We start from the raw sequence: 12,728 nt of genomic DNA, 5'->3' as shown, positions 1-12,728 counted from the left end.
ACACAGTAAATATTTGGCTGGCAGCAGATGGTTTATACATACCGTATACAAAATCAGAGCTGAAAAATGTTGAGTGCACTTGTATGCACATCACAACATTTCCATTTCTTGTTTTTTTTTTAAAGGTTGACAAATATTGTTTTTAAACTCAACAAACACAAAGTACTAATTCATTCATTATTATCTCTGGAAATTTTAGAATTATTCACTTTTTTTTTTACTTTCTGTTCATAAATGAGGAAAGGTTGTCGACAAATGAACAGAAAAACCTAAAAATGAAACTCAAACTTGCTTAAATGTATATGACGGTAAAAAAATAAATAAATAACTGATATCAAAAGGAAATTAAAGTCCACAAGCTCCAAAAATCCTAAATGTTTCGAGTGAATGGAATACATTTATCAGCTCAGTGGCCCTGTGGAGGAGTGTCTGCCCCGACCCTGGAAGGTTATGAGTTCAAATCCAAATCTGATTTATTCCAAAAACTCCAATGCCTCCCTGCATGAAGGGGTTGGATTGAGGGGGTAAACCCACCAAATGGTTCCTGCATGCTGTGTCTGCAGCTGACCGCTCCCCCACGGGATGGGTCAAATGCAGAGAACAATTTTCACACAATTAGGTGCGTGACAACTAATGGTACTTTAACTTTAACATTCTTCTCTCCAGCATCATGTTGCTAAATCCTCAAAATATAAAACAGTAAAGTCACCCTTTAAACTGAGATTTTGGCAATATGATATATACATGATAGTTTAACCACTGGGTTAGACCTCCATTGGAACTTCAGAGCAGCCTAATGAGCTTTATGGATGGCTGCCAATAATGAAATCTTTTCATCATGCATGTCGATTTACTGGGGAAAACTGGCTTAAAATATACATTAAATGTGTCATGGGTTTAAAGCTTTTAAAGTGGATCGCCAGGCAGACATCTGCTCAAGTGAGGGAATTAGACTCACCATAACACAAGAACACAACTATTAGATCAGTTTCCTATGCCATTTAGGTCTTTTACTAATGATGTGGGATAAGAATAAAAACAGTCATGTGTATTTATGTGTGTTTTTCTGTAGTCTCTGTTGAATTAGTGTAATTTATGTGCGTATAAGCAGTGTTTGTCATCATGCAGAGTTCAAGACCCTGACATTGAGGAAACAGTCCTCTAATTAATTTGAAAGAGGATACCTTTAAAAACACAAACAATTGTACTAATTAAGCGCCAAACGCACATGGGCATGCAGAATTATGCATGCATGTCGGTTTTTTTAGTGACGTATGTAAACAAAAAGTAAAATCTGAAAGCTGACGCCACCACATACACAGGAACCAAATCAAGCTCTTGTTCCTCAGGGTGGGAGAAGGGCGATGTAGCCAAATAAACCGAGCGAGACAGAACAGTCCGCCAGTCATGTGCCATTAGATGTAAAGCAGTTAAGTCTTGAGTCACCCTGTTACCTGATTTAATGAAACACAGAGGATCAGTTTTTTTAAGGACACTGTGATAGTGTTGTCAAGTGCACATGAAAGAACTTTTTCCTCTCAGACCAAGTGCCATGAAAAAAACAAGTCTGTGATTTTACACATAAACTAAAGTAATCAAATACTCTTTATTTCGTGGGTCATCTGAGTTTAGGTCTCCATCACAGGCTTCATTATGACACACTTTTGGTCAAGTACTGCCCATTAAATTCCCACAACAACTATATTTTATCTAATCTAAAATCGTTCCCAGTGGTCTTCTAATTATGATTATGCAGGTTTTAGTAAAAATCAAAATGCCTGTTGTTTTTGAAACTGTGCGGCAGTTTATTGGAAATTCCCCTCTGTGACTGTAGACATGAAAGTAACCCTCTGTTGTAATCCTATGATTCCTTTGTTTACATGGTCTCCAGCTAGCTTACAACTCCAAACTAGCATTACCAGTGAAACAAAAATGGCGAGAAATATTGAAGCAATTCAGCTCTTCTCAGCTTGCAGTTTTGAGCCAGATGCCAGCTCAGATGGGGAAACAAAGACGTACATGGATCTGTTTGTCTGCAAGTGGATGCATCAGAAAGGGGCGGGGCAGGGAGTGTATGGCCCGCCCATTTCCTTTGCTGCGTCACAAATATAAACTTTTCAAACAGCGGGTTTTTATCTGCTCCTGATTCAAAACGATTTGGATAAAGACATACTAAGAAACACAGCTTTAATCTTGAATTATTTTCTATATGTCCTCCATTATGAGAAAACTGCAACAAGAACATGTTAAGAACACGATCTTCATTGGGAGTGGCTCTTTAATATTCTGCAGTTATGTAAAACATATAATTGAAAAAAAGTTATTTTGCTTCTGTAGTTGGTTCATCTCTATATACATATTTTGTTTTTGCTTTATTGTTAAAATTTTTCTGTTTGATTGCCATTTCTATTCATTTTTAGATAACACATTCTGTGAAGCACTATGTTTTTTTTTCTTTATAAATAGGGTATTTATTGGTTGTAAATGTCTGTTGGAAAAGTAGATAAAGTGAGCAGCTTTTGTTAAAAATCATCAGATGTTTGAAAAAAGACATTTTTTATGCCAATTTGATGTACAAATTTGTGAAAGTTTTACATGAATGTGCAAAGAAACTATCACAAATCAGGAATTGCCTGCAGAAAGGTTGTAGGTACTTGAGTTATTCTATTGGTTTATTTATTTTGGTAGTACTTGAATTTGTAATTATTTGAATTTCTGTTGATTCAAACGTTTAAAAATATTGCATACAGATACATACTTAATGCGCAGCTAAATCTAAATGACACGAGAAGACACAATATTGTCATAGTCAAAAGGATGAACTCCTCGTTTTCCTCCTGTTTCTTCCATTTGACCTGCTTTTAAGCTCTTCTGTGTACATTTTCAGTTGGTAGAACCTGGAATAGAAACCTACTTGTAGCTCTCCAGCTGCCGAGCTGAGCTCACGGTGAGGAAGCTGTCTGTTCTGGGGTTGTAGGCCAATGGACCAGGCAGCAGAAAACCAGGGAGGAAGCGGCCAAAGGTGTAGCTGTCCTGTTCGAAGAACATCAGCATCCCGTCCATGGACTGGATGCACAGGTAGTGGTGATCTGAACAAGAGAGGGCGATTAGACAAATGCTTTCATCAGAGTCTAATTTTTGGCTGGATTTCAATATTTTTCAAAGTGATAAAAAGCTGCAAACACAGTTTCAGAGAAGACAACAAAGTAAGTTTTGTATAAACAAGAAAGTTCAACACCTTTAAGCTTCTTACAGAAAGATTACCTCTCGATGTCCTCTATTATTTACATCCATCGTGCCTGGTGCTCAGGGTAAACAAGCTTCAAGCGTTCCAAAGTTCACCAGGGAATATTTTGGTTTTTAGACCAGTGACTCCAATACAATTCATCATTTAACAAAGGCAAACAGAAGTTCAGCCTTTGATTTATAGGATCAGAAAATATGCTTTATATTTATATAGTGATTGACAGTGATTGCTGTAGAATCATCAAGCACCAACAGTATTCCATCTGAAGAGAGTTTGCAATTTATGAACAACAGTAAATGTTTTTTTTCCTGTTTGCTTATCATTGAACACATAACCGGCCCAGGATTGCTGTCAGATCAAAAGCCCTGAGGGGTTTTCACAAGCGTCACTTATCCAAGTAAACAGCAGTAACAACACCACAGCTACACTGGATCAGTTGTTGTTAATAAATCTGTGGATTTGTACTTTATGAAGCAAGGTGAAAACTTTCTGATGTCTACTGATGGCCAGTTATTATACATATACATTTGACATAACTCAATTCTAACAAGGATCTGACATTTCACATGACTGCACAAACTAATCACTCACTGCTTATGAAATTGTCATCCAAGAAGGTGACAGAGTTCTGAAGTTGGTAGATGGGCATCCAAGTACTTTTAAAAAACCCACTCCGAAATAAAAATGTGTTTTTAATATGTTCTCTTTTTTCTGATGATGGACATATATTATGGAAATGAAGCTTAAAATTGCATTTCTAAGTCTTTATTCAAATTGTTGTCAATCTGGAGCAGATGAAAAGGTTTGTATTTTATACAAATGGTAGCTATTGTTTAATGCAAAACTAGGTGTTTAAGAATGTGGTACATCCACATATCCCGGTTAGAACACAGCCAGGATATTTTACATAGACAGGAAAATATGAAAAATGAAGAACTGCAGAGATGACCATCAGTGGTTTGACACATTTTGGCAAACTTAATTGTCAAGGCCAAGCAAAAAAAACACCTAAAAAAGGCTTGTTAAGTGCTTCATTTTAAAGCCTATTGTCAAAAAGCAAAGCAAAAAGCATAACAATGGATCTTTACGCAACTCTCCCAACTCCCTTTTTGTGTTCTGGCTCCAGGAAAACATGCAGTAAAAACAGGAACTAATGGAACAGTTCATATTGTGATTTAGAACAGCTCTCTCATGCAGCTCAAAAATTCCCATTCAAACAAAAGGACCAACGATCCCTTCTGTTTTGTTTCAGCCATGATGTCACGTTGTGCTCTGAGGTGTGTCTCTCCTGGCTGACGCTGATTTCTCCATTAACACCTTCAAGCAGACAAGCACCTGAGCCTGAGTGTGCGTGCACAGCAGTGTCTGCATTAGGAAAGGCCTGACACAGGACGTGCTCGGCCCAAACACAAAAGACATTCATGGCAATAAAGTGGCGGAGTATGTGACTGCAGAACTATAATTAGGCCTCAATGCGCCGTTAAAACGCACACTGCCATCAACTAGAGGTCAGGAAGACAGCCACCTATGGTGCCACACAAACACACACACACACAAACACATGCTTTATCGCCAAAGATTTAGATGCTGGAGCTGCAGACTCACATATACTGTACTTCCTCAGTGAAAACACAAGTCTGTATGTTAAAGCGATAAACGCTTGTATAGTGGCTTTTTACAAGAAATAGGTTTTCTACATTGCCGCCACATGTGGCTGAAACAAAGGTTGAAGTTGGATAATTAAACTGACTTTTATTGATTTCGCAGAGGAGAAATTCTCCCCTTCGTATTAACTTACCTAACTTAAATAAATGACAGCATCTTTCTCACAGCCCATTTAGATGTACTGAAACCTCTTTTCCTGCTTGGGTTAATCTCCATTTAAAATACCACGGCCTGTTTGATGACCAACTCTGATTATCTTTTCATCTATTTTTAAAGTATTCCCAATGCTCGTTCAATTATGATTATGTTTTTTTTAGCCACAATCATTTTAAAACGTCATTTTTAGGACATAATGTACACAGGGCAGCACTAGTTCTTTGGAAATTCACCTCGTGAGTTGGCGGGACTGTTGATGTGGAGCAACCCTGCCCTCCCTTCCCCTCCCCAAGTATACAGCCTCTCACACCCCCAACTTAACATTACCTGTTCAAAAAAACAGCGAGCAATAACAGAGGGTGTACAGCTGTACAGTTTAGAGCCAGATGATACCCAAGACCAGGAAAAGAAAGATGTAAATGGATCTATTTGTCTACAAGTGAATGCATCAGATTGGATCGGAGCAGGGAGCTTGTGGCAATCCCAGCATATTTTCTACACCCCAAATAAGTCATTTTGAAATAATATTGTTATATGCTCCTGATTGAAATACTCAAAGTAGAGGGTGGAATGCAAGAAATGCAATTTTAAGTTTAATTTTCTTAATATATCTTCTCCGTCATCAGGAAATGCCACAGAAACATGTTAAAACACGAAAACAATATTTTTTTATCATATTTTTATCAAAGTGGGTCTTTAAGACTTTAGGTAACATATTATTTAAAGTGACAAAATCCAATAAAGTCCACAAAGAAAAAAACTCATAGGAACTTTAGGTTTTCGAAAAAATGTGATTAAAACTTTAAGAAGTTTAAACTTCAAGAATTTTGGAAGAGAAATTGAAATCGTGTCAACAAATTATAATGGTTTTCAATTAGTTTAAATCAGTTTTTGTAATAATTCAGAACAAATCCATAACACAGTTGCACAGAAAGTGACTGAAATGTCTTCAGCTGAGTTTATGATCACAGCAGCAAAACCTTCCTGCATGGAGTTAACATTTGCATGCAAGTGTGCTTCCTGCAACACAAATACACTTTTCAGCTTGATTGGCAGCCCAGTATTCTATCCCTTACATAAAATGAAAAAATGCTGATTTTTCCAATATTGATAAAATGCTTTTTTTTAAGAGCTGAATGTTATAAATAGCCCTAAAACAAACAATGTGAGTCAATAGTGCTTGGACTGGGGTAACATGGGTAAAGGTGTCCAGGAGTCCAGAATAAGAGCACCATTGCTCAGAGCCAGCAGAGGAAACAGGCCTGTATTAGTGTCATTAGGAAGACAAGTTGAACAAACAGACAAGGCCAACAAAGCACAGAGGCTGGCCGCTTCGCTGCAGCGGGCAGCTCCTCACATCTGCGTGTGAGAACATGATACTCTGTGAAAAGGAGGCTGTCAGTGCATGTGGGCTTTTCAGGGTCTCTGTCCGACTGTGGGTGAATGTGCATGCGTCTGACCAAAGCTTATGCGGACCAGTCCGCGCTCTGGGTGCGAGCGTGTGTGGCCTGAACGTGACCCAAACCCAGAGGCGGCTCAGCCATTAGAGCAGTATTAGTATAGAGCTGCTATTACAGTGTCTACAGCACTGCTAAATGGCTTCTGTTATAGACCACCGCATACACACAATCACACAACCTGTAAAAACACTCCCACAAAGACACACAGAGAAGGCTCTCTGTACTGGAGGACAGGTTTCAAACTGCTTATATTTTCAGACACCTAAATGTGCTGGTGATGCGGATGTGGCTGCCTTTGCAAGGATAGTTGGGGCTCAGATTTGTACGAGCCATCTTTTCTATTCTCATAAATTACGAAAAGCTCGGGAAGCAAAAACTGAAAAACTCCTCTGAACTTGACAATAAAATGCAAAATGGTGTTGCCATTACAAAACAAGTACCAGCAAATCCATTCATCTCACAAAACAGTCAGCAAGCTGTCACAGATGTCCTGAATTCATTTATGTCCCACAGGAGTCCTGGACTGCAAGGACCAGACTCCCATTGTATTTCTTCTTTCTGACTGCGCCTTTGAGCAAAAATTTCACCCCGCCACAAACTCAAAGACTCACAAGTTTGTGTGCACCTAGTACAAGGTAAAAATGAATTTTTGACAAGGTGACTAACCCCCCCCCCCTCCCCTCCAAATAAAAAGATGACATCACAGTGGGAGAAACAGTCAAAAAGATGAATGTTCAAAATCTTGTATATTTCCAAATCTACTTGCAAAACCAAAACACATGTCATAAGGCAGTTTTGAAATTACTATGGGATGGTCACAGGACCTACAGCTTTTGTGGCAAAGTGTGAAATCTGACGATTTCATCTTAAAAGAGCTGAATGAATCTGTAAGCAGCTAAATGTTTTCTCAAACGATCCAATCCCTCAGCCTGACTCATAAAACGATATAAACCAGAATATCCTGCATGTTTTTTTTTCTCTAATTCAGATTACCTGCTTATAAATGTAAGAATAATGAGCCCAGACGATGACAAAAACTATTTTATTTGCTGTAAATATGAGGGATTAGGGGCATATACAATGCATCTGCAGCAGTGTCGCTTGAAAGCTGGAAAATGCTCTGCAGTCTTGTTCTGTCCTGACAGACCGCTCCACCACTGGTTCAACTCATCCACACTCTACTCTGAAGCCCAACTATGACCTCCCTGCTGTAAGGAGGGAGAAAGGGAATTCCCCTTAAAGAACTTAAAACAGGTCTCCATTCATTCAGTTAATGCCATTAGGGCAATTCTGCAGCCTACATTGCCATCTAGTGGACAAACCAGGAAAAACAGAACAGAATGAGATAAATTATGAATGTGAGGAATTTCCTTAGGCTTTTTATGGGTAATAATAATTTTCAGGGTTAAAACTCCATTCAAAGTTAGATGACTTTGCATAGAGAGCTTGAAAACCTTGATCTGGACTCACAAAGGAGTAAGTCCATGTAAGAGTTCATCTGACATCTCCAAGACCTGCTCAGCCTTCCACCACATGGAAACAGAGCCACACTCACTGGCTTGTGGTTTGTACCCTGCACGTGCACAGAGTTCAGGCTTTGGTTTTAATGACTCTAAACTGTGCTTTCTATCAATCAAGCACACACATCTCTATGAACTTACACGCACAGACTCTCCTAGCATGGATTTAATGATGGGTCCATCCTGCCAGGCCACAAAGTCTGGCAAGTTCCCCTTTCTCACATACGCCGACAATACGGCCTTTATTTGGAAAGGCCATTTTCCTCACTTTAAAGGGGGTTCCCCATGTGTCAGTGTGCACGTTTGTGTGTGTTTTTTTTGGATGATGTCTTCTAGAGGGCTTTCCCCTACTTGGTTTTTCCAAGAGCCCAGTTGACTGCAGTGAGAGCAGCTACATGACCTTTTCTCCTTTTTCCTGCTCTGCTTTTCTTAAAAACATATTCACGTGTTTTTCTGGCGCTGACCATTCTCGCTGTTGCCGCGCCACATGCACAGCATGCACACATGTGAGAAACCTCAAATCAAACTTTCTACTTTACATTTAAATTAATTGTATAAAAAACAGTCATGAGGGGTTTTAAATTAATTTGTCTTAGAGAAAGTGTTAACACTTCTCCTTACTATGCCAGAATTTCTTCTTTTTTTAAACCCAACCTTTTTCATGTTAATTAAATGGGATGTTTAATGTTTAAATCATTTCATTAATTAATTTAATACATCAAGTAGTTTTGTTTTATAACCATATCTTGCAATCTGTGATAAAAAAAATACATTTGTTTCCTTTTTCAAGTTAAAATAAATGGAAATTCAATTTCACATAATGCAATTTCCACATGCGTTTAATTTCAAAAAGTAATTGTGTGAAAATTCTTCTTCATTACTAACTATTTTTAGTTTTGATATAAATAATAATTAAAGTCTAACAAATTCAGCTCAACTTTAAAAAACGCTTGTCAAGATAAAACAGAGATGATGCTTTTATTCTGAAGTTGGATGCCATAACCTTTTGATTTTTTTCTCCTTGGGTTAAAAAAATGAATTTAGGTGTTTAAAGGAGGCAAAGAAAAGTGTGCTTACCTGTAACTCCTCCAAATGTGCCAAAGGTCATATTGCAGGCCGTCCTCTGCAAGTTGTGCTCATAAACCAGCTTGAGCTGGTACTGATCCCCATGATAGATGTGTCCTGCGGTTCCTGAATGTGTCAGAAAATGTAAATGTTATCATGCTTTGATATTTACAATTCTTAAAAAGCACTCATTGGATTTTTGTTTTGTTTTTTACTTCTTAATGTATATTCTTGTTACCTGATATACAGTAAACTGACAGTTTTCTGGGGTGAAGAACAGCCAAGTGAAGAAGATCTGAGCATCTGATAAGACATCAAGTATTACTGTTACACAGCCGTCACCTCTGGATTAGGACAAATTCTCAAGATCACTGAAACGGGTACTTTACTTTAAAAATTGTCAAAAATGTGTGCAGCTACCAGATCAACTGTTTCTTGAATTAACGTGAAAACAAGCATGTGGTCGTATGACGAGACATTTAAAATTTACAGTCATTTCTTTACAAGGTGACTGCGAATTTCAGGAGATTACAATTCAAGCCTCCCCCTTTTTAATACAGATTTGAATTTAACTGAAGACCTTGCTTACATAGAAAATGTCCGTTATGTCAGGTTGGGCGAGCATCAGTCCATTTAAACCGAATGGTGTGAGATATAAATGACCTGATGATATCTCACTGCGACCAAATGGATGAGAACTGAAACAATTGTCATCTTTGCTGTATTCCGGCAAACAATACAAGTTGGATCCAAAAATGTCAATTTTTTAAAATGATCAAATGTTTAAATGTTAAGTCAAGTGACCAGGTCAGAAAACATTTTGTATTTTGGCATCCTGAAAAATTTATCAACCAAATTTAAACAACATATTGGTGAAATCCTATTAGTGGTACGATTTCCATTGTCATATCTGACTTCTAAATATCTGACAGATAGTCTATTGCTCTTTAGTTAGTACACCTTTAGCGTAACTTTGTGTTCCACCTTAAGCAGCTTTTTAGCCCTGGTTCTAAAGAAAACACTGAAGTCGTCAAATTCAGGTCTGACGCCATAATTCAGACAGTAAAAAGATGCCACAGCAGCACCTTAGGGTTCTCAGCGTGCTTGCCATCTTTGCTCCACAGCAGGACATTCAGACAAGTACAAACCCAATGTGTTGGCAGTCAAGACGTCTATGATTTTGTGGTTTTCATTTTTCCTATCAGATTTCTACTGTTTATCGTTATTATCTAAAACATGGGCTTTTGTAAGAAATGTCTCAAACACATGAAAGATTTTATATAAAGCATCTTAGTACAAAATGTATCAATTTTATAAATTCCTTTCGTGTGCTTTTATCCGTCTAATGTAGCCAAAAATGATAAGAGAAGCAATCAAGCATTAAGCATTTATATATGTTATATATCTAAAAGGATCTATGATTACAGACATGTTCCAGCGTCGACCTCTGCATGACCAAACAGGTACAGGTAAAAACATGGCAGAGGTATTGAAAATCTTTTGTTTCTTAACTTACGAGAGAAACTTGCCCACTTCCACCTGGATGATGGCATTCTGAAGCTGGACTTCCAGCAGCTGCGCGTCAGCCGGGCCTCCTTCACTCGACTTATTGGCGTGTGGAAAGAAGATCCGCAGCATCCCCATGTAGCTGCCCACCACCACCTTGTCTGCAGGGTTCAATCACACAGAACAACTGTTGTTAGGAGGGCGGCTGCTACATACAACAACAACAACAACACAGTGCATGACGGATGAAATTCCACACACACACATGCAAGAGTTTTTTTCTGTTTGTGTGATTTTCTTTTCATCACATACTGACCATAACCTGTGCCACTGTTGTCCACATCACCCACACACAGGCACCCCTGATCGAACTCTTCCCCCTCGCCAAGAGTCGCTGACCACCAGTCACGGGCTTTGAACAGGGACATGGTGACTGAAAAAAATCATTGGACATCATTTTCTTAACATGCTTTTAAACAAGACATTTTCTATGACAATTTTAAAAAAAGAATTCACTGCATCAGAAAAACACACAATTTATTTCATTTGTTGAGCGAAGCTTGTTGGCCAAAATGAACAGATGTGACAATTCAAAGAAAAACTTAAAGGCTTGGAAAACAAATGGTACTCATTACACAACAATAGGGCCAATAAGGGAGAAGCAACATCATCTTCATCATTACTTTAATAACATTACTGCAGGTCGCTGATGTCAGAAACGGCATTTCTATGGTGACACAGTATTTTTATTCAGCAAAGTTCAGAGAAGCAGATCAGTATTGTTTCCTGGAAAATAGCACAGCATGCAACTCCTAAAGAAAACTAATATTTTCACAAAAATATATACTTTTGTTCCGTTTCTACACGTTATCAGGAATAAGAGAAAAAACATTAGATGACCTCAGAGCTAAAACCTTTGATTGTTATTCTTGAGAGTCATCTTCTAAAAGGAACATTATGGAAAACTATAGTTTCAGGTGATGTGTGCAGGAAAACTGCAGCCAAATGCAAAGGAGCCTGGAGGTCACATGACCTCAGGATTGAGCGTGTGAGCTCGGAGGTCGAAGAGGAGGGAGGAGTGGGTGGGGGCAAGCAGCTTTTCTCCTTGCTAAATGCTGAGCCGATGGAACAGGCTCTTAATCCAGAGAGAAAGAATCCTTCCTATCTACAGCACACGGCCTAAAAGATCTGAATGAGCATTCAAGTCCAGTTACTGTGAGTGAAATAAATCAAATTGGTTGAAAAAGCAAATAAAAAGGTTGAAACGTTAAATAATCTCAAAGGTTTGTGTTGAATAAGACCATTTTAAAGCAGAATTTGCATCTTTAGTTCTGAGACAAACTGCAAAACATAGAAATGCAGGTCTATGTAATCAGATTACTACTTTCTTAAAACAAAAAACATGTCATAAGTCACCAGAAATCAATCAAGTTTGCTTCAGATTAATGTGTTTCTAAATGACAAAATGGTCATTTTAAGGATTATGTAATGAATGACTTTGCTTTATGTTTAATATTATATCTGTTGAAGTAATATCGTCACAGCACTGCAGATTATTAAGTGAAAACAGCTAAACGTTTAACATTATTACACTAACAAAAGAAACACACCAAATTCTACTGGTTAACGGTTAAAATTCCCTTTTTCCTATAAGCTTTCATCTTCCTCTGTGTGGTAACCTAAGAAAAAAATACACTTGAGATCTGCGGCGTCGTGGGTGGCAACAGGTGATTTACCTGCAGCTAATACCAAGCCAGCTGATTTAACTTGTCTTTAGCTTAGCTGTGGCTACACGGCTAGCCCTCCAAGTTTCCTGGGTTAAAGCTAACACGTCCGGAGCACCGCTGCTAATTTCTCCACTCTATGTCCGTTATCGATGCAACAAAGCCGTCTTTGTTTGTGGGTTTCTCACCGTTAAAGAACCGCTTTTCCTCGTTCCACTTCGTTCACACAAACATCACATCTCTCACCCTCTTGGAGCCATCGTCCTGTTGTCATGACACTGACGCTAAGCGGAGGAGCTATGCGCTTGTGCGCATGAGCGGAAAAAGAGAAGCGGCTGATGGGTAACCGAGTTTCGTATTGCCCACCTGGTCAAGAGGTGTAAGT

At 38.5% G+C, this 12,728-nt stretch overlaps 1 protein-coding gene across 5 annotated transcripts in view; it reads right to left on the bottom strand.

The window, feature by feature from the left end:
• bbs9 (Bardet-Biedl syndrome 9) overlaps nt 1–12,687 on the bottom strand; it is a 175,627-nt gene extending 162,940 nt beyond the window's left edge. For 3 of the 5 annotated variants that reach the window (XM_004078331.5, XM_011485713.4, XM_078932975.1), the window contains exons 1-6: nt 12,532–12,687; nt 10,936–11,052; nt 10,630–10,780; nt 9,352–9,416; nt 9,126–9,239; nt 2,915–3,089 (exon numbers count right to left, since the gene is read on the bottom strand). In XM_004078331.5, the coding sequence (XP_004078379.2) occupies nt 2,915–3,089; nt 9,126–9,239; nt 9,352–9,416; nt 10,630–10,780; nt 10,936–11,047 (617 nt within the window). In that variant the 5' untranslated portion in view covers nt 11,048–11,052; nt 12,532–12,687. The other 2 variants (XM_078932973.1, XM_078932974.1) reach the window with 1 other exon arrangement.
• Between the last annotated feature and the right edge of the window lie 41 nt (nt 12,688–12,728).

The sequence above is a fragment of the Oryzias latipes genome, chromosome 16, assembly GCF_053564925.1.
Source record: "Oryzias latipes strain Hd-rR chromosome 16, Olatipes_Hd-rR_3.1".
Lineage (NCBI taxonomy): Eukaryota > Metazoa > Chordata > Actinopteri > Beloniformes > Adrianichthyidae > Oryzias > Oryzias latipes.
Note: the sequence above shows the minus strand (reverse complement) of the source record. Positions and strands in the feature narration are given on the sequence as shown.